The 26727-nt window shown below is 47.6% G+C and overlaps 1 protein-coding gene across 1 annotated transcript in view; it reads left to right on the forward strand.

The window, feature by feature from the left end:
• The first annotated feature begins 10164 nt into the window (after positions 1-10164).
• The window catches only part of ARMC5 (armadillo repeat containing 5), a 32350-nt gene continuing 15787 nt past the window's right edge, over positions 10165-26727 (forward strand). Inside the window, exons 1-4 of the mRNA XM_068244146.1 lie at positions 10165-10549; positions 14550-14580; positions 18196-18303; positions 20848-21664. Coding sequence (XP_068100247.1) covers positions 10190-10549; positions 14550-14580; positions 18196-18303; positions 20848-21664 — 1316 coding nt within the window. The 5' untranslated portion in view covers positions 10165-10189. The remainder of the gene's footprint in view (positions 10550-14549; positions 14581-18195; positions 18304-20847; positions 21665-26727) is intronic.

The following is a 26727-nucleotide window of genomic DNA, read 5'->3' on the forward strand; positions in this document are numbered from 1 at the left end:
AATCTGGGGAGCAAGGCAGGGATCCGTGCAGCTAATCTGCATATGGAGGCAGAGACTAAGGGGAATGAGCAAGGGGGAGCGGCCATGCAAATAGCGAAAGTCCATGGACCTGTTAACCCTGCTGGGAACAGGGTGGATCACGTAGAGCATGAACAATTGGCCCAGGAATTTTGCCCGGAGGTGGAAGCTGGAGAGGAAACTTCTGGTGAAGTTAACCAGAGACCTCCAGCAGGAGACAGTGGAATTGGCTATGAGCGCTCCGCAAGAGATAGTGGAGAAAAACTTTTTTCCCTAAGCAAAAGGATAGTAAGAAAGGGAGAAATAAAATCATCAAGACAGTGAGGTTGGAGATTGGAGGGAAGTGTGATACTGTCAGCCAATTAATTGTTGAAGAGATGGACTTATCTTCCATGGAGGAAAGATAGTGATGAGGGTGGGGGTGAGGTGTTGGTGCCTCCCGATACGGGGGGGCATGGAAAAGTGGGTGCAGGTGAAGGGGGGATCCTGCAAGGGAAAGGGAAGTCCTTCTTTCAGGAACGGGAAGGTGGTGATATCCTGCTAGTGCAGGGGAATGAGGAAGCCAAGGAGGAGAATGAAAACAAGTTCTTTAGACATCCTCTTTGAAAGGAATTTGTTTTCTCTATCTGAGTCAAAGGGGGATTCAACTGATGAGGAGAAAAAGAAAAAATGGAAAAAGAAGCACATAGATCCCTCCCCCCCCCCCCCCCCCCCCCCCGTGGTTGAGAGTGACATAGTCACGGAGTTCAAGACCATGGACTGACCTTAAGGCTAGAAAAAAGCAGGTTAATTGTCATTGATGAGCACATCAATGAGGCAATAATTCAGATGGTGGAACCAGGGGGCAATTACTCAGGCTTGCATCTGGTGGGCATGGATAACCCCGATTGTGGCTTCCAAATGGAATTTAGGGCTGAGGGGAAGAGAGTGTTAGTAGAAAATGAAGTAATCAAAAGGTTTGATTTCCAGGGCAAACAGATATCTATGCAAACAATTTTTGGGTTGAGCCCTAATGCCCTCAGATACAAGCCCCCTACTCCCCCCGTTGGTTCCACCGTGGATGTTGGTGCCATCGAGGTCCTCAGTGGGGGGGTTGATACGGCTAGTGGTGACAAGGCTGTCTGAAATAGGGAGGCTGAAGCGGGTGTTGGTGGGGGTGCTGCTGAGCCGGGGGGGTGCCGGAGTTAGAGAGCATCACGAGAGTGGGTTTTCCCGCCCTGGGGCCGGCCGCTAACCCTGTGGCTCTCGTTCCTCTGGCAGCTTCGGCTCACGGTGCTACCCCAGCACAGCCAATGTCCTATTCTAGGGCAGCTAGGAGTTCGGCCTCTGGGAGGAGAGTCCTGGCTCCTCTGGAGACAGGATCAGAGGCTTACTCCCCAGGTCGACGGAACGTAGTTCGTCTGAAATGGTAACATGGTTCCGCGATTCCCAACAAGAGGGAATTTGTTAGGTATCTGTTAGACCTGGGGATTAAGCCATGCGACTTGATCGCGATCCTGGCTCCAGGGAACCCCCCCTCCCCAGTATTACGATGTGAGCTTTCTCTCACAGAATGGGATGGAGGCGTTTCTGGAGGAGAGGTTGAGGGAGTCTGACAATAATCAGTGGCATGGCTTCACAGTGCTCCCTCTCTCCAGACAGTCCCTAGAGAGAAAGGCTCACATCGTGGTGCAGAATGAGAGCATCCCGGTTCGTGACCTGATGACTTGGGTCCAGCACTATGCTGATGTCATGTCCCGCCACACTGAGTCCTGGATGACCTGGGGATATGGTGGGGGGGAATATGAGGTGGCGATAAAGCTCCATGTTAAGGAGGGAGTCGTCACCCACATTCCCCGCTCCGTCCTTATAGGGCGTGATAAGATCATTACATATTACCCAGGTCAGCCCAGGACATGTAATCGGTGTGGCAAGAGGGGACATCTCGCTAGTGGATGCCCCGACCCCAGGTGTAGTAGTTGCCAGGAGTTCGGGCACTCCGCTGGTTCTTGTAAGAAAATCAAATGCAATTTTTGCTTTGAGTTCGGACATCCTTACACGGAGTGCCCGGTCTCTTGGACTACTATGCCTGAGGATCTCAGGAAGGCCATGCTGGAGCGTATGGATGAGGAGAATCAGACTGTTTCTGTGTCTACCCCTGTTGTTTCTGTCCAGCCTGTTTCAGCACCTAATGTTTCTGTGTCCAGCGTTATCCCATCCTCTGTGGTCCCTCCTCGTGCCAGCATGGCCCCTGAGGGGCTGGCTGGACTCAGGTCATCGGCTCGCATCCAGGATGCTGCTCGGGGGGGAGAGACTCTCCTCCTAAGCCGCAGCGACCTAGGTCCACTAGGTCTCAAAGGGAAGGTGGAAAGGGGGGCGGCTCTGAGCCGCCTTCTACTACCTCTTCTCAAACTCTCCCACCTCCTATTTCCTATCCATTTTCCCCTCCACCTTCCTTTTCCCATCCTCCTCCACCCCCTCTTCCTGCCCTCCCTTCTCCTCCAGACCTTTCCCCCAACTCCCTTCCTCCCCCTCCCATTGATCCTGATCCTCATCCCCCCTCCTGTCTCTGCTGAGTCACTTCCTCTCCCCTCCTCCCCGCAGGTGAGGCCTCCTGGCTTCTCGGGGGTCTCTCTGGCACCTCAGGGCAGGGAGCACCTAACGGAGGAGGAGGAGAAGTACCGGAGGAGAGGTTGCAAACTAGGAAGAGGAGGAGGGGTGGCAAGACCAGGCCTTCCTCTTCAGAGAGGAGAGAGTCAAAACGGTAACAACTCGTTTTGAAGAGGCAAGGGGTCAGGATTTTGAACCGGTATGGAATCCTAGCTTCCGGTCCCCTCTCAACCGAAGAGGAGGACATGGTGGTAGCAGAGGCAGATACTGTCTGAGGGGGTAGTGTATTTTGTGTTCATGTCTTTTCTTTTCTTGTTGATGTTGTCTTTTGATTTTACTTTATTGTCTACGTGTAAGGAAGTACAAAGGGAAGCCTAAATTGTTCTGATGGCTGTTCCCCCACCACTCATGTTGGCGACAATCAATGTTGCCAGCATCAAAATTCCCAGAGCTCGAAAATTGGCTTTTTCGAGGCTGATATTTTTTTTCCTGCAGGTGATCAGGCTCACCTCTCTGGCTGACCTATGGTCGGCTGAGAGGGACTGGTTGGCCGGTCCGAGTTTTTGGTCTCTTGCGGGAGAGCCTGGTAGTGGTGTGGCGGTCCTTTTTAGGGCCGAGATGGTAACATGTCGGCGAGTAATTGAGGTGGAGATGGGTAGGGGCCTGGTCTTGGACGTCTGTGTGAGGGGGCAGGACCTCAGGCTTATAAACATCTATGCCCACCCCAAGTTTAAAGGGGAGAGGAAGCGCCTTTTCACACAGGTCAGGCCATTCCTTTTTTCCGCCTACCCTGTGATCTTGGGTGGTGATTTTAACACCGTCACTAGGGCCAAGGACAGGGCAAGCGCCCAGGTCCAGGTAGGCGTTGACAGTAGGTATTTAGCTAGATTAGTTGATGAGGCTGATTTGGTGGATGTGCACATTCGTCATTCACCAAATCTCACAGGGTTCACCTTTTATAGAGGTAGTAGTAGGTCTAGGATAGATAGGTTTTTTGTTTCAGAGAGCCTCATTACTTCAACTCCCAAGTTGTTGGCGGTGGAGTTCTCTGATCACCTTACTCTGTCGGTGGGCTTGAATGCTGCAGATGCTCCTCCCAGAGGTAGGGGTATTTGGAGGATGAATTCGTCCCTGCTACTGGAAGATGAGGTGAGACAATCCTTTGAGGAGTTTTTTCAAGCACAGGTTTCCATCCTGGACTGCTTTAACAATAGGTCTGAGTGGTGGGAAGAGGTAAAAAAACGTGTTGCCAGATTTTTCAAGGGTCTAGCGTTCCGTAGAAGTGTTGATAGAAATCGAGCTTACCAACACCTAAGGGAGAAGTTGAACATACTCGTTTCTAAGAGCGGAGATCCAGGGGAGATCTCTGAGGTCAAACTTCGCCTCAAGCAGCCGCAGTATGATCGGTTGGCTTCTTTGACTCTGGAAAGGGATCATGGTAAATACCACTCACCTGATCCTTATCAGAGTTTCAAACAAAGTTCAGCGCTTAAGACGGTCCACGGTCTCAGGGATGTTTCGGGGTCTCTGGCAAAGTCCAGGTCGGAGATCCTATCCATCGCTACAAAGTTTTACGCTGATTTGCTTGGGGAGAAGCTACTTGACCAGGCGAGGATGGAATACTTCTTGGCCTCTATACCAGGTCTGGGAGATGTGGATGTTTCTGCCATAGACTTATCAACTGAGATCACTGTAGATGAAGTAGCGAGGGCCATTGGTGGTCTCGCGCCCAAAAAGACTCCAGGGCCAGATGGACTGACGGCCGAATTTTATAAGGCTTTCACGTCTATCTTGGCCCCTCAATTGGCCGGTGCGTTCAATGACTGTCTCGCTGAGGGCCAGTTACCACCCTCCATGAGACAATGTGCAGTGATTTTGTTGTCAAAAGGGCGTGATCCTAAGATGATTAAGAACTGGTATCCCATCAGCCTTCTCAACATCGACAGGAAGATCCTGGCAAAGATTTTGTTCTGGCGATTGTCCCAGGTAACAGATGTTCTTTCCCGCCATCAACACTGTGCCGTTTCGGGCAGGAGTACGCTCTCAGTGCTGTAAGCTGTCCGGGAACTCCTGGAACGCTGCAGGGCTGAAGGCTGGGGAAAGTTCCTGCTGGCATTGGACCAGTCTAAGGCTTTTGATCGAGTCAACCACAAGTACTTGTGGCGGTTACTTAGTGTATACGGTTTGTAGGGTGGGTTTGTGAATTGGCTACGAACTTTGTACAAAGAGGCTGATAGTTTCATGCTCATCAATGGATGGGTTGGCCAGCCTTTTGAGGTGAGCTCGGGGGTCCGTCAGGGTTGTCCACTGAGTTCTCTACTATACGTGTTTGCCATCGACCCCTTCGTGAGAAGGCTAGAGGGCGGCGCGCTTGGTGGGGGTTCCGGTGGGCATCTCTGGTGTCTCATCTCTGAAGGTGGTGATTTATGCCGATGATGTCACCGTGGTGATCTCTAAAGCGGAGGAGGCGTTGGTGGTTGCTGAAGAGATCTCCCGGTACTCATTAGCATCTGGTTCAAAGATCAATCTGGATAAGTGTGAAACTTTCTGGATGGGCAAAGCTGAAGAGTCCTTTGTGCTTTCCGGTTCCTTTCCCGTGCCTCAGGAGGAAATCAAGATCCTTGGCATCAAATTCGGCCCAAGCGACTACGGCCTGCGAAATTGGGAATGCAAACTGAACGATATCAACACTAAAGTGACTCGTTGGAATTTGACCCTTAGGGAAAGGGTTGACTTGATCAAGATCTATCAGGTTCCAATAATGTTGTATGTCAGCTATGTTGCGATTTTGCCAGCATCTCTGTACACCAGGGTCAATAGCCTGTTTTTCCTGATATTATGGGAAAAAAGGCTAAACCATGTGCGTAGGAACATTACCTACAAAACTAGGCGGGAGGGTGGCCTAGGTATGGTCAACCTGATTGTTTTTTTTTCTCTCTCATCTTTATCAAATACAATCTTGGTAGCTTGTTGGCAGAGAGCCCACCTAGTTGGGTAGGTATCTTTCAGACTTGGTGTGAGCCTTTCCTTGGGGAATGGAAGAGCTGTGGCCCAGTGAAAAATCTGAGAGCACGTCACGGCTACCTTCCGGCCTATGTTATGCCTTGCATGAAAAAACTACTGCAGTGGGGATTGACGGTGGAGGACATCAGATCGGTTGAGAGGAAGGTCCTCTTGACTAGGTTGGTGGACTCCTACTATCCTGACTCACTGGCCTTAAGGGATTGCCCAGGCACAATTTTGGAGGAGGGCTTGCGATTACTTAATTTGCTGCGAGTGCCGAACAAATTGTGGGACATTGCCTGGCTTACCTTCCAGGGCAAGCTTTACGTTGGGGGGAACATGAAGTGTCGGGATGTGGCGGACCGTGTTTGTCCTCGACAGGGGTGCACTGTTGAGGAGGACATGGACCATTTCCTGATGTCATGCCCCTTCAACGTAGAGGTGTACAAACAGGTGGGGAGGGCTCTAGGTATTCCTTTTCTGGGGCATCTTAGTTATGCTGAGTGGGCGTATGGAGCGTTCAATCAGCGCCAGGGCTTTGATTTGTGCACGTTATATGTAGTCAGCTTAGTGGTTAGGAGACACACATGGTTGGCACGGTGTGACTTAACTATTAGAAAGAAATACTTGCCTGTCCAGGTGGTGGTGAGCAACATTCTGGGTGAGGTGGGGACCATTCGGTTCTTGGAGAGGAAGAAACTGGGGAGAGGAGCTTGGGTTCTTGCGTGGCAGAACATCAAGCCTCCTTGAGCTGGTGGAACCTCTCCTGGGTGTTGGCTGCCTATCTCTTTTCACCTTAGATGTTTTCCTTTTTATTACATTTTTTGAGTCTGGCCGCAGGCACAAAGGGAGTTGTCCCTTTGTGCTTCTTTTTATTTGTAGGTGAGGCTTATGTCTTGTCTGGTTGTTTTGTTTCTTTTTTGTCTTGCCTGTTGTGATCTTTTAGTCTTGTGTATTCTTAAAGTGAATGTTTACCGGATTAAAAAAGAAAAAGTCAGATACTCACCTAAGGAGAGGGAAGGCTCGGTCCTAATGAGCCTTCCCCCTCCTCTCCCGGTGCCTGGTCCCGCGCAGGATCCCCCGTGGCAGTATTCGACCAGTTCGGTCAAATACTGCCACTTCCGCATGCCGAAGGGAGCTTTCGGAAGCCTTCGGGAGCACTCGGGCTCCCGATGACGCGGCCGCTCCATACTACGCATGCGCGAGCGCCCTCTATGACGCACTCGCGCGTACGTAGTATGGAGCGGCCCGTCTTCGGAAGCCCGAGTGCTCCCGAAGACCTCCGAAGTCCCTGCGGCGGCGGACGCGAACGGGGGAGCCAGCGCAGCACCGAGGGCACCGGGAGAGGAGAGGGAAGGCTCATTAGGACCGAGCTTTCCCTCTCCTTAGGTGAGTATCTGACTTTTTTTTTTAAACGGTACCCATTGGCTTTAAGCTGGAACTTATTATATTATAGGAGTCCTTGGGCGTAAAAGTCCCAACTGTATGGATGCGTGTATGCATGGTGTAATATGGGTGTTGCCCTCTTCATTTTTGGTGGTGGTGTATGTTGTGTATTTTATTTTTGTGGGTATGATTGTTGTAGTGTGAGTGTTGTCATTTGTCCTTTTGGTGCTGGTTCATGTTATATGGTTTTCTTTTTCTTTTTTTTGTCTGTGTGTCTCGTCAGTATGAGTGTGGTGTGAGTGCTACCTCCTCAGCAGTGGTTGATATGTATACCTTGTTACCTGATGGTATTTTCTTGTTTATTCTTAGAGCATACTTTTGCTATATGTATTTTTCTGTTATTGAAGTAACTCATGGGAATTTTGAGTTGTTATATTGGATGGCATACTTTTCATTTATTTATTATTTGTCCTGTATGCTGTATGTCGTAGTTTTCTTAATAAAAATATCTCCCTGCACTGTACATTCTGTATGTTCCTGTTTCTTCCAGACAGACATCCACTGTGAACCGAATCTTTAATTGTGATGATCCGGATGATTCGACTCACAAAAAAGATCCGGATCAACTGAACGATTCGTTCATGATCCGGACAACATTACAGTCCCACCAGAGTCTCCACAGTGCAGTGAATATTAATTAGCCATGTGGCTGGCCTCTGAGGAGGAGGGAAGACCTCCTCCTCCAACATTACTGAGCATGTGCAAACAGTCTAACGTGGCTTAGCCCAGTATGACACAGTATAACGTACAGCATGAAGCACTTTGTTTAAACGTGCTGCGTTACTATGTAACGCAACGTGTGCACTGTGAACAGCACAATTGATTTTACAGTGCTGTGAGTTAGGCTGCGTTACTGGCTGCTGTAACGTGGGACTTTAACCCCCCACTGTGAAACCAGCCTAAAAGTATACTTTTTTCCTTCGACACTTTAAAATCGATTTTCTCAAAAACTAAATAGTTTTTTCCTCTTATTCCCAATGACCTCCTTAACATATCCTGCAAATGTAGGGTTTCTAGCATTTAAGGTGGATTTGCTATTAACCGTTAAAGTCTGCGGGTTTTTAAATGTGTATTTTTTTTTTCCTTTGAAACTTTAAAATCGATTTTCACAAAAACTATAAGGTCTTTTTGAAAAATGTTTTTCCTCTTGTAGCCACTGGGGGCCCTACAGGCTCTGGGGCCCTGAGGCAATTGCCTCCTTTGCCTTTATGGTAGAGCCGGCCCTGGGCTGATATTGTGGTGAAACCCCTCCCACAGGAAACTGTGAGGACCATGGTCCTGGCAGTTTCCTGTCTGTGAACCTCGTTACAGTGTGGGAAATAGTGTTTCCAACCGCCAAAAAAGCAAGCAACAGCTACTTACACTGATATCACCTCATAGGATGCCTCATATCACCAGGCAGGGACTGGGACTCGACCACTCACTAGCATGCAAGCAAACGACGAGTTCTGTTGCTATGGAGCGGGGGAAGGGCTGAGATAACATGGTGCACGATATGAAGTGACTGCAGCCCACTACATTAACAACATAGGGTAGTGCAGGCCAGGAATCAGGAATGTATGGGATCTCTGCCCAGAGCACAACATCATACAGCCCAGTGTGTGGCTGCCTGGTATTCGTGCCTGCAGTTCCCTTCACTCTCCATATATTCCTGCACCACGGACATCTATAGGCATATTCCTGTGCCACTGACATCTATAGGTGTGCTTGTGCTTCGGAGGTCTATGGGCATATTCCTGTGCCACGGGTGTCTATAGGCATATTCATGTGCCAATGGCATCTATTCCTGTATTCTTGTGCTTCGGGGGTCTATAGGCGTATTCTTGTGCTTCGGAGGTCTATATGCATATTCCTGTGCTTCGGAGGTCTATAGGCATATTCCTCGGCCATGGATATCTATAGAGCAGGCATTTTCCTGTGCACCTTTTCCTGGCTACACCTATTCCTTGCTACCTATACTGGCTGCACCTATTCCTGGCTATGTATAATGGCTGCACCAATTCCTGGCTATCTATACTGGCTGCACCTATTACAGGCTACCAATACTGGCTGCACCAATTCCTGGCTATATATACTGGCGGCACTGATTCCAGGCTACCTATACTGGAGGCACCTATTCCAGTCTACCTATACTGGGGGCAACTATTCCAGTCTACCTATACTGGAGGCAACTATTCCAGTCTACCTATACTGGGGGCAACTATCCAGTCTACCTATACTGGGGGCAACTATTCCAGTCTACCTATACTGGGGGCAACTTTTTCAGTCTACCTATACTGGGGGCAACTATTCCAGTCTACCTATACTGGGGGCAACTATTCCAGTCTACCTATACTGGGGGCAACTATTCCAGGCTTGACCATATGTCCTGCTTTACCCGGGACAGGTCCCAGCTCGGGGTCCCCGATCCCAGGCTGCATGAGGTCCCGGAAACCCCCCCCCCCCGTCCCAGGTTGGACCCAGAAAAATCTGGTCACTGTACTTATTCATATATATCAATAAGCCCCTTTAGGGATCGCACTCGCCCAGCCAGATTGACCACTGTGAGATTGGTCAAAAGATTGCTTGACATCCTCTGGCCGATCGATGGTTAAAGTCTGAGTAATCTAGATCTTCAATTGATGATTGAATATCTGGACTTCACAGACTTCAACCATCGATCGGGCAATCGGCCAGAGGATGTGTCAAGCAATCTTTTGACCAATCTCACAGTGGTCAATCTGGCTGGGTGAGTGCGATCCCCTTAGGGGGCTTGTTGATATATATGAATAAGAAGCGGAGCGCTATCTAGCAATACTAAAGAGAATATTTCTATGAGCACAAATGACTGTGCCCAAATTTCCAGCTTCCCTGTATCCTGCCTAAAAATGTAGAGTTCAAAGTTTAATAAAACAAAAAAACTTTATAGAGTTCCATAGCCTAAATACAATCTTGATTTCGGGCGCTGAACAGGACATGAAGCAGAAGTCACATAGTATGAGGTTCCACAGCACAGTTCCATAAGTGCGCCACATGAGGGCAGCGCAAGGAGAAGCGGCCCGATATGACTATAGAGTTAGGAAGGAACGATACTGTAGTCAGTTATGACTGTAAGTGACCCCGCCCACACCATGAGGTCACATGAAACGTCTCTATGACGGACAGGCGAGACAGGACGAACAGGATAGTGGAGGCGGGATTATATCACATGGCGCAAGCGCAGTGCGGCCACCGCCCCTCTTCCGCAGACATGTCGGTGCCGTCGATACCTTCATGCCTGAAACAGCTGGCGGCGGTGGCCGAGGACCCGGTCGGGCTGGGGAAGGAGCTGAGTGATCTGCGCAGCCGCCGCGTCTCGCGGACCGAGTTCCGGAAGCACGGGGGGCTCGCGCTGCTTGTGTCTCTGCTGACGAAACCATCGCGGGCCGCGGCCCTGGGCAGCTCGCGCCGGAACCTGGAGCTTGCGCTCAGCCTATTGGCCAATAGCTGCACGGAGGCGGCGAGCCGCCTGGAGGTGAGTCCCCGCCCACACCTACTCTTTCCATACACTGTGGTCCCGCCCCTTCCGCACAGCTCTGCCCTCTGTGTGCAGTACGCACGCGTAACCGTATATTTATCTACGTCACTTTGTTTCTGTGCCCCTATGTAGCTGTAGCTGGCAGCTGCAGTGAGTATAGTGAATGCTTCCCTCTCCTGTATGAGATACCTTCTTCCATGTTTCACACCTACTTTTTTGTGTTACTACTACAGGCAGTTCCCTACTTGCAAACTACACAAGTTACAGCATATCATAGATTTAAAATTCTGTGCATATACAAAATATACAGTAGCATACCTCCCAACTATTTGAGATGAGAAAGAGGGACACTTAAGCCACGCCCCTGCAACGCCTGATCATGCCCCTGTCACACCCCTAATCACGCATACCATAAATATTTCATGAGAAAAATATGTTGTTTTATAATTCAAACCACACTGGTCCTTTCTATTCTGGTGCATTTTCCTTCATACTGACATTTTAAAATTAGTCACATATCAATTTAAAGGATGGGAATAAAGTTTATAGTCAATCAAACACATTTTTAGTAGATAAATATATATATTTACATAGAAAGAGGGACAAAGTCCTAAAAGAGGGACAAATGAGGAAGAAGAGGGACTGTTCCTCCAAAAGAGGGACAGTTGGGAGCTATGCAATAGTGCTTTTGGTACTTTACGGAAACCAGAGAGGAAAAAAAAGGTTTTATGTATACCTGGGGCTTCCTCCAGCCCCATGGGCACAGATCGCTCCCACGCCGCTGTCCTCCACTGCCTGCAGCTCCGTTATCGGTTCTCGTGACTTCCTCCAGTCGCGGCCAGTCTGTGCAGAGGAAGTGCGATCTCTATGTATCTCTCCAGCAAATATTATGCAGGATTTAGTTTTTGCCCATTGTAAAATCTTTTTCTCCCTGATTCACATTCTGTAATGTTTCACTGGTGGTGGCATCTTTAGTTCTGCCAGGTGATCTGTACAGAATGTTTGTTAGGGCCTGTTTCCACTACAAGCAGGTTGAATGCAGAATGGATGCAGAAAAACTGACTCCAATGAATGCCTATGGGAAAATCTGCATGAGAAAAATTGTGTTTAGTGGAAACAGGCCCATAGGCATTCATTGGAGTCAGTTTTTCTGCATCCAATCTGCGTGTAGTGGAAACGGGCCTTTACTGAGAGTTCTATGCATAGAGGGAGATATTACTTGCTTGGCAGGTGGAAAAAGCTTTTCTTTCCCACAATGCAATGAGGTTCACAGACAGCAAACTATCAGGACCGGACACACTATTTCCTGATAGTCTAGTCGTCCCTTTGTCCCCTGCAATATTCCCTGGTATTCTGATGGTCCTCCCATCCTCCACACACAGTATTCTCTGGTAAGTCTAGTGGTCTGCCACAGTATTCCCCGTTAGGGTTGATCAATGAGATGCAAATATTTCTTGCAGGATTATGTAATTTTTTTAATGCAAATATATGCAGCTTGAAAATGGACCAATAAATTTAAACCTGGGTGGGACTTGATTGGTCTATTTTTAAGATGCATATATTTGCATAAACATTTACATAATCCTGCATGAACTCTGAAATATTTGCATCTCATTGATCATCGCTGCTGTACCCCCATCACCTATAGGATTCCCTGGTGGTCTCCTTCAGTATTCCCTAGCCGTCTGGTGCTTTCCTTTACAGTATTCCATCCCTCGCAGTATTCTCTGGTAGTCTTGTGGTCCCCCCAGCAGTATCCCCTTGTGTCCCCCACAGTATTTCCTGGTGGTCTCCTCCAGTGTTTCCTGGTAGTCTGGTTGTCCCCCCCCCCCCCAATATTCCCTTTTAGTCTAGTGGTCCTCCCGCATGATTCCTGCTAGGTCCCCCATTCCCTGCATTATTCCTTTGTAGTTTGGTGGTCCCCCCCCCCCCCCCCCAGTATTTCCTGGTAATCTAGTGGTCTTCTTGCAGTGTTCCCTGGTATTCCCCCATAGCCTGTAGTATTCCCTGGTGGTCCACCATTCCCCGCAGTAATCCCTGGTACTCTGGGGTGACAAAGACGAGTTCAGGGTACACAAGATGTAGCTGCCAAGGATTAAGTAAGGGGCACAGTGTAGAGCTGGCTAGGACAGAGGGAGGGGCGCAGTGTGAGGCGCTAGTATGTTTGAGGTGAGTCAGCTGAAAAGTCCATAGGGAAATTCCGCTGATGTGACTGCGTGGACAGCACCCTCTTTCAGATAGGATGCAGTAATAATACACCCATGCTATTCGGCCATTTAGAATGCTTCAGGTTGTAGACATTGCTGTCATTGGAGAACTGTTCTCTATGGACTTTTACACTAGCTCACCTAAACCATACTAGGTCCCAATGTGGGAGGTGGCTAGGACAGGCTGGGGGTGCACAGGTTAGGTGTGGATAAGTAAAGTTGAGTGAGGGGTACAAGGTAGATAGTATGGAGGGTAGTGTTATTCGGATCATGAACGATTCGGATCTTTGATCCGAATCTCTTTTGTGAGTCGAATCATCCGAATCATCAAAACGAGTGATTCGGATCGCAAAGGGGGCGGGGCCAGGAGCGGCACACCCCCCCCCTCTCAGCGGGCAGCGGGGTCCTGGAAGCAGAGCAGAGATGGATCGCTCTGTTGGAGGGGAGCCAGCCTTGCAGGGACAGGTAGATGAGAGAGAGAGGGGACATTGGTGCCACTGCCAGATATGTGTAGAGCACACATACTGGCTATAATGTGCTGCTCATTATAGGCTGTCTGTTCCGTAGTTGTGCATTGAACAAATGGGAAACTTTTGGCACAGCTCAGTAACTTTGTAGACAGCGTGCTGGGCTAGGGCAGGGCAGGCACTGTGATTGCTGTGCAATATGATCCTCCTGCACTCTGCTCTAAACAGCTGCACTTCACTTCTGGGAATGCTTTGGGGAATGCTTTCTTTCACTGTGCGAAGTTTGGATTCAAAGCATACAGATGAACATATAGGTGAAATATATGTAAAGCATATGATTGCAGCATGTGGGTATTGTGTGCAAACAAACATTTCTGCTCTCTGCTCGTCCCTCCTCCCTTCTCTGTTCACTCCCTGCCCGTCTCTATCCACCATCTCCCCTTCTCTGTGTGTCCACCCCCCTCCCCTTCTCTGTCCACGGCAGGAAAAGTCCTGTCCTGCTAGTCATTTCACCCCGGAATGCTTCCCTAGTAAATTGATCCGAGATTCGGATCAAAGATCCGGATCTTTTCAATGATCTGATTCAAATCATCCTAATCATTGAAAAGATCCGAACTTCCCATCTCTAATGGAGGGCGGTGCACAGGATGTAGTGGCTAGAAGACAGGAGAAGGCACAAGGAGGAGCTAAATAAGACAGAGAGAGGGACACAAGGTGAAACTGTCTTGGATGAAGGGTGGTGCAAGGTAGAGCTGGCCAGGATAGTGAGAGGGACATAAGGTGAAACTGCGAGAATAGGTTGGCGGCACACAGAATGGTAGTAGGGGGCTAAGCCAGGGGCGTGGCACAGCCTGATTGAGACTAGGACAGAGGGGAGATGCACAGGTTTGGGTTTGCTAGGACAAAGAGAGATGCACAGGTAGAGGTTGACTAGGACAGAAGGAGAGTTACTCGGTAGAGCTTGCTAGGATAGAGGGAGGGGCACAGGTTAGAGCTGGCTAGTAGGGATGGTCAATTAGCTGCAAATAATTTCGAGTTGATGCAGGATTTTGCAAATTCTGAAAGCATATTTATACAGCTTTTAAAATGGACAAATCAGCAGGTTTTGATTGGTTTCTTTCTTAAGCTGCATAAATTTCCATACAAATTTTGCATAATGCTACAACTCAAAATTATTTACATCTCATCGACCATCCCTTCTGGCTTGGACAGATCTCCAGATAGTAGACATTATGTACACTAATTGTAATTATACAGCTCTGCTATGCGTAATATGTTGGCGCTATATAAATCCAATAAATAATAATAATCTGATTGTTTTAGGTACGAAGACTTGGAGGGATTCCGGCTCTTGGTAAGTATTCTCAGAATGAACTACAGAATATAGTGTAAATGTATACAGAAAGCCAGAACTGGCTGCATATTCAGTGTAAATCAACCTGCTTCTTCTTAAAGTACACATGAACTGAGAGGAATATGGAGGCTGCCATATTTAGTTCATTTTAACCAATATCAGTTGCCTGCCTGACCTGCTGATCTTTCATGCATCAGTAGTGTCTGAATTGCACACCTTAAAAAGCATATGGCTATTCCAGTCAGGCTTCAGTCAGAAACATCTGATCTGAATGCTTGTGCAGGGTTTATGGTTAAGAATATTACAGGCAGAGGCTTAGCAGGACAGCCAGGTAATGTGCATTGTTTAAAAGGAAATCAATATGACAGCCTCCATATCCCTCTCACTTAAGTCCAATAAGGATTTCTAGGTGTGTTGATAAATAAATGCTGTAAAAATGTGTCAGTGTTTATTGTCTAATGTATTTTAAAATTCAGTGTATATCAGTACTTTTCCATCAGTTCTTTCCAAAACCTCACTATAGGCTGAAATAGTACTTGTTTGTGAGGTTGAAATCTAAACTCTCTCTGTAGTATGAACTGCCTAGTACTTTCCATCTTCCTTCATGAGAAGTTGGCTATAGTGAGCTGGATGCCTCTTTTACTACTTTTCTGGACTATTCAATGATTGTTTTTAAGACTCTTTTAGACAGGCAGGTGACAGCTGCTCTCCTGCACCAGCCAGTTGCTCGTTAGCACTCAGTACTTATGCTGGACAGTAGGCCCCCCCCCCCCCCCCCCCCCCCATTGACTCACATCTGAGCAGGGCTGTGGAGTCGGAGTTGGAGTCGTGGCAATTTTGGGCACTCGGAGTTGGAGTCGGAGTCGCATGATTTTTGTACAAAATCCACAGCCCTGTTAAGTATTAGACTAAGGAGTCGGAGTCTGAGCAATTTTGGGTACCCGGAGTCGGAGTTGGAGTCGGAGGCGTGGTTTCAGAAACTGAGGAGTCGGAAGATTTTTGTCCCGACTCCACAGCCCTGCATCTGAGCACTGCCACAGCTGTGCTCAGCTGCATGGAAACGCCACTGTGGGCTCTTGGCTGCATGGAGTTGGGAGCAGCATAGTAGAGGAGCAACCAGGGCTGTGGAGTCTGTACAAAAATCAACCGACTTCGACTCCTCAGTTCATGAAACTTCTGATTTCGACTCCAGGTACCCAAAATGGCTCTGACTCCGATTCCTTAGTCTAATATTTACCAGGGCTGTGGATTTGGTACAAAAATCACCCGATTCTGACTCCAACTCAGACTTCGGGTACCCAAAATTGCTCCGACTCCACAGCTCTGGGAGTAACTCTCAGCTGCAAGGAAGGCAGGGTAGGACATTGGAGGAGCTAAGCTCTTAACTGTAAAGAAGTCGGGGGTGGGAGAGTGGAGGGGCCAGGCTCTCAGCTCCAGGGAAGTCAGGGGCAGCAAAGTGGATGGGCCGGCCTCTCAGCTGCAGGGAGTTTGGGGTCAGTACAGTGGAGAAACAGGACTTTCAGCTGCAGGGAGTTGGGGGTCAGCATAGTGGATGGGCTGGCCTTTCAGCTGCAGGGACGTTTGGGTCTATATTTTGGAGGGGCCAGGCTCTCAGCTGCAGGGAGTTTGGGGTCAGTATAGTGGATTGGCTGGCCTCTCAGCTGCAGGGAGTTTGGGGTCAGTACAGTGGAGAAGCAGGACTTTCAGCTGCAGGGAGTTGGGGGTCAGCATAGTGGATGGGCTGGCCTTTCAGCTGCAGGGACGTTTGGGTCAGTATATTGGAGGGGCCAGGCTCTCAGCTGCAGGGAGTTTGGGGTCAGTATAGTGAATTGGCTGGCCTCTCAGCTGCAGGGAGTTTGGGGTCAGTACAGTGGATTGGCTGGCCTCTCAGCTGCAGGGAGTTTGGGGTCAGTATAGTGGATTGGCTGGCCTCTCAGCTGCAGGGAGTTTGGGGTAAATATAGTGGAGGATCAGGACTCAGCTGCAGAGAGGTTTGGGCCCGTATAGTGGAGGGGCCAGGCTCTAAGCTGCAGGAATTTTTGTTTTGTTTCTTTTTTTTGGGGGGGGGGGGGGGGGGGGACAGTATAGTGGAGGAGCTAGGCTCTCAGCTGCGGGAAGTTTGGGGGGGGGGGGGGGCAGTATAGTGGAGGGGCCAGGCTGTCAGCTGCATGGAGTTGGGGTCAGTATAGCGGAGGAACCGGGCTATCAGCTGCATCTAGTTGGGGTCAGTATGGTGGAGGGGCCAGGCTCTCAGCTGCAGGGAGTTGGGGGGGGGGGGGGGTCACAATAGTGGAGGAGCCGGGCTCTCAACTGCAGGGAATTGGGGGCCAAAGTAGTGGAGGACCCAGGCTCTCTGCTGCAGGGAGTTTGGGGTCAGTACAGTGGAGGGGCCAGGCTCTCAGTTGCAGGGAAATTGGGGGCGTGATAATGGAGGGGCCAGGCTCTCAGCTACAGGGAAGTCAGGGGCGGGATAGGGGAGGGGCCAGGCTCTCAGCTGCAGGGAAGTCGGGGCGGGATAGTGGAGGGAGTAGGCCCTCAGCTGCAGAGAAGTCAGGGGCGGGATAGTGGAGGGGATAGGATATCAGCTGCAGGGAAGTCAGGGGCGGGATAGTGGAGGGGCCAGGCTCTCAGCTGCAGGGAGTGGGGGTCAGTATAGTGCAGAAGCTGGCCTCTCAGCTGCAGGGAAGTCAGGGGCGGGATAGGGGAGGGGCCAGGCTCTCAGCTGCAGGGAAGTCAGGGGCGGGATAGTGGAGGGAGTAGGCTCTCAGCTGCAGAGAAGTCAGGGGCGGGATAGGGGAGGGGCCAGGCTTTCAGCTGCAGGGAGTGGGGGTCAGTATAGTGCAGGAGCTGGCCTCTCAGCTGCAGGAAAGTCAGGGGTGGGATAGTGGAGGGAGTAGGCTCTTAGCTGCAGGAAAGTCAGGGACGGGATAGTAGAGGGGCCAGGCTCTCAGCTGCAGGGAAGTCAGGGGCGAAATAGTGGAGGGGCCAGGCTCTCAGCTGCATGGAAGACAGGGGCACGATAGTGGAGGGGCCAGGCTCTCAGTTGCAGGGAGTTAGGGTCAGTTTAGTGGAGGGGCCAGGCTCTCGACTGCAGGGCAGTGGCGTAGCAATAGGGGGTGCAGAGGTTGTGACCGCATCGGGGCCCATGGGCCAGAGGGGCCCACCCTCAACCACATTATTAGCTCTTTATTGGTCCTATGCTGACAATATTCACTTCTGTAGATGTTTTGAATAGTATTAATTATTAAGCTGTTCCCTATCCCCTTCTTGCACCTCTGACACTGTGGTTGTCCTTGGCAGGTTTTGGTGCACTGTATCAATTGTTATGTACGGAGTGCTTGGGGGGCCCCAATGTAAAACTTGCATCGGGGCCTAAAGCTTCTTAGCTAAGCCACTGCTGCAGGGAGTTAGGGCCAGAATAGTGGAGGAGCAGGGCTTTCAGCTGCAGGGAGTTGGTGTCAGTTTAGTGAATAGGCCAGCCTGTCTTCCATTATGCAGCTGGGCAAGTTCATATACCTGCTAATGTCATTGAGGACTTTGCAGAACATAGCTGCTGATACCAACTGCAACTAAATATGCTAGTGTTGTAATGATGTAATGCATTTGTTTCCACAGTTAGTATCCTGCAGACAGTGTGCGTTGATACCATATGGAACAGGGTTGCCCGTGCCCTGGGAAATCTGGCTTTGGACCCTCAAAACAGCAGCAAGATTCATGAACTAGGTGAGACATTCAGGACACACGCTGATCGTGTTACTCGTGTCCCTCTTGATGTGGTGGGGACACGGTGGTACTTCCAGTCCTCCTACTGCAGTCATGGGGCTTGATTCGTTAATCAGCGCTGCTGTAGCAGCACGAGTTAAAAAATTCAGCGGAGCAAGTTAAAAATCATCTTGCGTACGCTACATGAGCTTGGGAGCTCATGCTAACTTGGAAGCTCATGCTACACAGCACTACTGCATGTAGCTGATTTCGAACTTGCATTGCTGAATTTTTCACTCGCGCAGCTACAGCAGCGCTTATTAATTAATTAATCAATCTGATGGACACAAGTTTTGGCAAACGTGTTTTGCAGAATGTGCTTCTTCACTTTAGTGGAGGCCATTTATGTTGTCTCTAGATTATTGTATAGAGCAGGGGTGTTGAACTCCGTTATGGAAGGACATAAAATCTGAAACCTAGTCTAAGTAGGGGGCCAAATTACTGAGGTTTAATATTTACTGAACAGTCTCAAACTAAATGTCATAACTATAGCGACCATGGTAGGGGGGTGGGCCTGCGCCTCCCCCCTTCTGCAGAGTAGCGCAGTGGAGCAGTTTAACATTTACCTGCTCCAGTGCTGCTTTGGGTCTCCTCTGATCTTCCCGATAGCAACATTTTCTATGCTGCATCCTTCTGGCTCTGAATGCATGTCACATGATCTGGAAGTAGGAAAGCACAGAGCGTGCAGCTGCTGGGAAGAACAGAAGAGACACAACGCATCGCTGGAGCAGGTAACTGCAATGTTTCAACAAGAAATACTGACACGGGTGTGCACTGCTGGATGGGATGGCAGTTTGTTTTTGTTTTTTTATTGCTTACAAAGATGCACATTTGAAGTTCTCGAGGGCCTCATAAAATGGCAAGAAATGCCACATTCAGCCCGCAAGCCTTATGTTTGACACCTGGGATATAGAGTGGCCACATGCCAATAATAAATTGCTAAACCGTTGCTGGGGAGTTGGTATAAAAATCGTTTCGACTACAACACCTCAGGTTATTGAACCATTTTGATTAAAAGAATGGAACATAAAAAGCTTTTAAAGAAGCACTGTAGAGAAAGGTGTATGGAGGCTGCCATATTTATTTCCATTTAAGCCACACCAGTTACCCAGCTATCCTGCTGATCCTCTGCCTCTAATACTTTCAGCCGTAGACCCTGAACAAGCATGCAGCAGATCAGGTTTTTGACAGATCTGACAAGATTAGCTGCATGCTTGTTTCTGGTGTGATTCAAACACTTCTTCAGCCAAATAGATCAGCAGGGCTGCTGGGCAACTGTTATTGCTTAAAATGAAATAAATATGGCAGCCTCCATATACCTCTCAATACAGTTCTCCTTTAATCACTGCAAAAACTTATAGTATCTGTTTTTGGATACAACAAAAAAGTTCCTGGCCAGGAAGCTGACACTCTATCTTGTTGGCCATGCCCGGCCTGTCATGGCTAACAGATGTGAGGACTAGTAAGGTTTGGGTTTTAAAGGACACACGAGGCGAAAATAAACTAATGAAATAAACAATTGTATCTATCTTCCTTCTCCTAAAAATGACTTTTTAAGATATTCCACAGTTTTAGTTCTATGTTTAAATCTACTTTTTAAGTTTTAACTGTTTTATTGTTTTTGCTCAATGACACATTTGAAGTATGCCAGAGCTAAAATCTATGAACTATTGACCCATTATATCTTTCCTGCTCTCAGAAACCATTTTCTGCTAGGAAAGTGTTTTAAAGTTGAAATTTCTTATCAGTGAGGGCCACACTGTAGTCACTTCCTGTCTGAGTCAGGACTGAGTCAACCACTTACATACCTGATATTTAACTCTTTCAGGCAAAGAAAGAAAAAAAGGAACACAGCATAGTTATTTGTGTGCTTGGCACTGTACATACCCACGTCTATCTCATCATGTCACATGTCACCTCGGGTATCCTTTAACGAGTACACGAGGAAAAATCTAAAAGATAAAATAGATGATTAACTAGGTAAAGGGAAGCCTTCCCGCGTCCTCCTGGCCCCCACCAATGTCTTGAATGGACCTTCGAAGGAAATCCGATGAGCTTGTCAGGTTTCTGGCCACGTTCCTCTTCATGCACGGGTGTGGCTGTACTGCGGCTGCATGAGTATGGCTACACCTTGTGAATAAGCTGAAAGCACTCTGCACTCTGTGAGTGGCTCTGTGCAGCCACGGTTATGTGTGTGCAGCACGGCAACGTTTATGCATGAAGCGAAGTGTGGTCCGGATCTTCCAAAGGGTTGTGGACCTTACCAGGCCTGACAGCAGATCAGTGAAGGGAGGGCTGGAAGAAGCCTCAGATATATAAAAGCCAACTTTTTAATTCTGCATCTGACATCCTTTATGCAATAAAGTCTAGAGTCCATTTTTGTGACTTGAATTTTGCATCATTTTATTTCCTTATTTGAGCAGCAGAAATTCCAAGTCCTTTATGTGCGTAGCTCACGACTGTTTAATGTATTTATGATATCATTCTCTTTTTGTTTTCATACAGGAGCCGTTTCCTCTTTGGTGCATATCTTGCAGAGATCCACAGATGGCGGCTGCGTACAGAGCTGCCTACGAGCTCTTCGGATCCTGGGGGATACAGTACCTCACAGACTTTCCATCTGCCAGCAGGGGGGGCTGGCACCGTGCGTTCAGCTGCTTACATCTCCTGAGGCGGAAATCGTGTGCACGGCTGTGCGCTCGGTCTGTGAGCTGAGTCGTGGATGTTCTCTGGACTGTGCAGAACAGCTGAGTCCTGCAGTGCCGGCTTTGGTGGCTCTGGCCAGTGGAGAAGACGTGAAGGCAACTGTGCGCCAGGCTGCCTTAGGGACTCTTTGTAACCTGTGTTGTCAGGGAGCATTAAGACCGATACTTGGAAATGCTGGAATCATTAAGCTGCTCATCACAGAAGCCATTGCGTTGCAGGAATGTCCGTCACGCTGCCTCCCTTTGGTCAGAGCACTGTGTTTCTGTTGCCGTGAAGCAGTGAACCGTCTGCGGCTAAGAGAGCTTGGAGGCTTGGATCTTCTCTTAGACTTACTGCGTAACCCACAATATCAGTGTGTTCACCATCGCATCACTGCAGCATTTCTCCATTACTGCCACGATCCAACTGCTCTCTCCTTGCTTGGACTTGGTGGACTGGCCCCTCTGTTAGCAGAAAGGTTGGAGGAGTCGGTCACAGTAGCTGTACAAAGGGGATGTGTGCAGAATGTACAGGAGGCCCCTGATGAAGAGGAGGTGAGAGGTTCTGCGTCATTTGATTTCCCACAAGAGTCGAAAACCAAGCGGGAACAAGGAGGAACATCTGAGGAGAGCTTGAGGTAGGTGAGGCAGAGCTGTAGTCATAATCTGGCATGTAGGGCTTCATTATGGGGATTAGGGATCTGTAGGCTTTACTGATAACTAGGCATGAGCTCCCCATTGTGGATTCTGCATTCGGCAATTGAAACTGAGCCTTTAAACTTGTGGGCTCGGCAGTGGGGGTCAATTCAACCTTGCCACCACATATAGCTGATGTGATGCATTCCATCCTTCCAATAATCCTCCTTCAAACCTGGAAGTAAGGAGTATTGGAGTGATTTCCCCCCCCCCCCAATCATGGCCACATGTTTAAAAGCTATGTTTTATTCGGAATGTGGAATCCGAACTGCAGAGTTCATGCCTATTGATGACTTGGAAAATCTTTTAATGAATGGTTGTCATCTGGTAGCACAGACCAGACTTACACAGCTGGCAGGTGAGCATGTCCTAGTGATCTGCTCACAAAGACGGCTCTCAGAGCTGTAAAGAAAGCATGTCCTCCTAGTTGCCTGCTAGCACAGACTTAGGCACACAATGGGCAAGAGAGCATGTGTTAGTGATCGGTCCTAGACTTGGAACAGAAGTTCAGCAGGTTTTTTCCATACCTGTTGACTGTGCTGTTGAAGCTCTGTCTTTCATTACTTCAGGACAGTTGTTTTTAGATTCAGATATGTAAATCTTGCCATCTTTGGTGAGGTACCGTAGTTTTCCCCTCCTGTTCTGGCCATTAGGTCCCCTTAGGTAAGAACTATTACCATGGATTAGAAGTGGGCAGCCTCATTTTTTGCAGGATCTCGTGGGTCTCTAGATTGAAATACAGAATTTTTGATAGGCCAACGGTTTCTGAACATGAGTAAATGTCTGTCTGAGAGGACATGATGGAGCTCCTTAATTGTGTCCAGATGTGTCTGTTTCCACTCAGGATTGGTATAATGTGTTCCTTTAACCCCGCCTTGTACCACATGATTATCCCTCCTGAGCAGCGAGCCTGCTAGGCATTTGGTTTTTGGGCTGCAACAGAGAGTTCACTTCAACCAGTGGAAAGCGGTGAGTCATCCTCTGCCCGAGCCCATTTCTCCAGAAGGAGCTGCATCTCCTTACTCAACCTCTCTTCAAAGCCTAGGTCATTTATTTTATTCCAAAACCTGCAGATTGTCTTAGATCAGCCATTGGGTGATTTCTTCCTGTTGTCATCAATGTGGGCTTTTATTTTGGGGCTTTTTATTATGGCTTGAGTTGGCTGATTTGGGCCCCAGAAGCCTGTTAAGCACCAGTCAATGGCCTCAATTCACTAAGATCATGCTGGAGATAATAAGGCAACAGAAAACTTACCTCCACACAGTGAGTGTTATCTTACCTCTTCATTCCTTACGTTACCTCCTCTGTAGTTAATTTACCTTCTCTGTAGTTAATTTACCTCCTCTGTAGTTATTTTCACATGCAGTTAATTAACAGCCTGTCTTTAACTCTGGAGTTATTTTAAGGATTGGAGAGTTAACTTAAAGACAGAAGAGTTAACTTGAGGTTTGCCTGAGGTAAAATGTTGCCTGAATACTACATGCCTTATCACCATGGTAACAACTCTAGAAATGTTATTAAAGACAGGAGATAAGCTTAGTGAATTGAGGCCTTTGTCATTTAGCACCAGGTCTATAAACTTGTGCCAGGTGGCTTTTTTCCTTGCTTGTTGAGATGTTCCTCAGTGGCGGGAATGACGAGTAGACCAGATGGTCCTCAAAACTGGAAGTAAATGGCCCAATTCTAAGTTGCACATGGTTACAAATTATGTCGATCACGTCATCAGCAGAAGCCGTTACTAGGGGGAGCCACGCAGAAGAAGAGATCTGTGTTATCCGCTGGGGCCATGGATGAGGTGGGTGAGACACCCTGCCGCTTCTCATAAATACACAGGGGGGGGGGGGGGGGGGGGGAGAGCAGACTACACGGGGAGGGAGAGACATATGGGGGGGGGGCAGGAGGCAAGACTAGGGGACAGAAGGGGCCACACTGGGGACAGGGGGAGATCTAGCATATATATATATATATATATATATATATATATATATATATATATATATATATATATATATATATATATATATATATATATATATATATATATATATATATATATATATATACCTCTTTGTAATTTTTTTTTTTTTTTGCCCTTAAAGAACAAGCGACACCCATGCTAACCTAGAAATAAAAAACATATATAAGTAGATAAATACTACTTCTACTTACATAACAGATGTATTGTGCTATCCACGTAATGATTCCTGTGAATTTTATAAAGGAAAAGCAGAAAATCCTATTCTAGGCAGTGGCCATCTTGAATCACAGAAAGAGATAAAGATTGGCACAAGATGATACAGACTAGACAGGTAGGGGGGAGCAGGTCACTCCAGCTGTGCCTCCAGACAAGTAGAACCGTAATCCATACACAGTAGAACACAAAGCATCTGGGCACCAACAGCAGCGATAATGCTTAGTAGATCTTTAATACACCCCCAAACCGAATGACATACAGAGTGAAAAGCCTAACGTCGTTTCACAGGATAGACCTGCTTCTTCAGAGGCAACCTCTGAAGAAGCAGGTCTATCCTGTGAAACGACGTTAGGCTTTTCACTCTGTATGTCATTTGGTTTGGGGATGTATTAACCACTTCAGCCTACAGCTTCGAAAATCGTATGCATCTGAGCAATGTTCACCTCCCATTCATTCGCTAATAACTTTATCGCTACTTATCAAAATTAATTGATTTATATCTCGTTTTTTCCGCCACTAATTAGGCTTTCTTTGGGTAGTACATTTTGCTAAGAGTCACTTTACTGTAAATGCATTTTAACAGGCAGATTAAGATAGAAATGGAAGAAATATCATTATATCTCAGTTTTTGGCCATTATAGTTTAAAATTAATACATGCTACAGTAATTAAAACCCATGCATTTTATGTGCCCATTTGTCCCGCTTATTACACCGTTTAAATTACGTCCCTATCACAATTTATGGCGCCGATATTTTATTTAGAAATAAAGGTGCATTTTTTCAATTTGCGTTCATCACTATTTACAAGCTTATAATTTTAAAAAATTTAATAAGATACTCTCTTGACATGTATATTTAAAAAGTTCAGACCCTTAGGTAACTATTTATGTAGTTTTTTTTTTTTTTAATTGTACATTTTTTTTATTTATTTTTTTTAATACAAAAATGTATTTGGGTAATTTTAGTGTGTGAGGTAAATAGCTAATTTTAGATGTAATATAATGTATTTTTTTATTTAATAAAGGAATGTGGGTGCAGTTTACTATTTGGCCACAAGATGGCCACATTCAAAAAATTCCTGGATGCGAACGATCGCGCATCCAGGAAGTATAAAGAGGCTGGGGAGACTTTGTACGGGCAGAAATACTGCGCTCTCTGATGAGAAAGCGTCGGTATTTCTGCCGGGGACTTAGATCGGTGAATGGGAATTATATTCCCATTCACTGATCGGGAGGCAGCGGGAGGCAGCGGGAGCGCGCGCGCGCGCCCGATCACGTGCACCACACGGCTGCAGCAGCAGTGCCTATCTGGACGGATATATCCGTCCAGATATGACGAAGTGGTTAAAGGTCTACTAAGCATTATCGCTGCTGTTGGTGCCCGGATGCTTTGTGTTCTACTGTGTATGCAGTGGCCATCTTGCCAAGCTAATGCTGACATCATATCCTCCCTGACTCTTGTTTTCCCCCCTCCCTTCTCTTGCTCATTGTGTATTCATTAGCTGCCCTCCTCCCAGAGTCTTCAGACACTCACACTGAGGTGTATACTAACAACTGCACTGTCTTTTTTTCATTTACACATCCAATCACTAAATCACCTCAGCCTTACTTGTAAACACAAGTAATCAGAGTTGTTTCTGATAAGCAGCTAGGCACTAAAATAAATGGAAGAGGAGGAATATATTATAGATAAAAAGAACTCCCAGCATTCAACTGTTTGGCACTAGGGCCAGTGCTCCTAAAGTATGTGATAACTACAAACCATTACAGCAGAAAAAGTTTTTTGCAAGTTTTGAATGCAGGATTAGCATTTTTATCGCTTAATACACTCAGACCAGTTGAAATTAGATTTTTATGGTGACAATACCGCTTTAAAACCCAGGTGCGTCTTATATTCCGGAGCGTCTTATTATGCGGCAAATACGGTAAGGCCCGGTTCACATTTGCGTTAAAAAATGGTCCGTTCCTGCATAGGATGGGAATGGATCTGTTGTTAACCTATAGATTCGTTCACATCCATCCATTTAAACGGATCCGTTACAAACGATCCGCTGAATGGACCACAATTTTCTTGCAGCACCAAATTTTCCAGACCGCTGAGCCCAGTGGAACAGGAACGGAAGCTGAAGCGCTGCATGGGGGCAATCAGAAAATGGAACATTTCTTCACACTAGTGAAGAAACGGACCGTTCTAAAAAGAAAAATCCCCCCCCGGGGGGGGGGGGGGGGGGGGGGGGGTTGGTCTGTGTGGGGAAACGGAATGGAAGAGTAGCGTAACGGAAACAGTGGCAACAGAATCAAAACGGATCCAATCAACTGGCGATCAGATCCATTCTCACGGATCCGTTTGCCACTTCAGCACAAGTGTGAACCGGGCCTCATAAACACTGAGCAGTGGGTAAATGACATTTGATATTGTGGCTGACAATCCTGCTTTAACACAGAGAGTTGAAACACACTAATGGAAACAGGGCACCATGATTTAAATTGTAAAATATGTTGCGAATTGCTAAACGCTTGCGTTTGGAAAATCTGTCAAAACTCATAGTGGAATCCGGCCCTTAGGCCCTGTCTGCATCCATCAGTTTTTCTGTGTGTTGTCTGCACAGGAAAACTCAGAACTAATGCTAATCAATGTGTTAGATCACACTTGAATGCTTTTCTTTTACATGCAGAAAAACAAATGACAGCAATGCAAAACTGTCAGAAAACTCATGCAGGAAACTGATAGACAAGTGTGGATCCATCCTTAGGGCTCAAACCCCCTAGCAGCCTTTTGTAAGCACTAGTGATCTGAAAAAGCATGAGCAA

This window comes from Hyperolius riggenbachi, chromosome 7 (genome assembly GCF_040937935.1).
Source record: "Hyperolius riggenbachi isolate aHypRig1 chromosome 7, aHypRig1.pri, whole genome shotgun sequence".
Lineage (NCBI taxonomy): Eukaryota > Metazoa > Chordata > Amphibia > Anura > Hyperoliidae > Hyperolius > Hyperolius riggenbachi.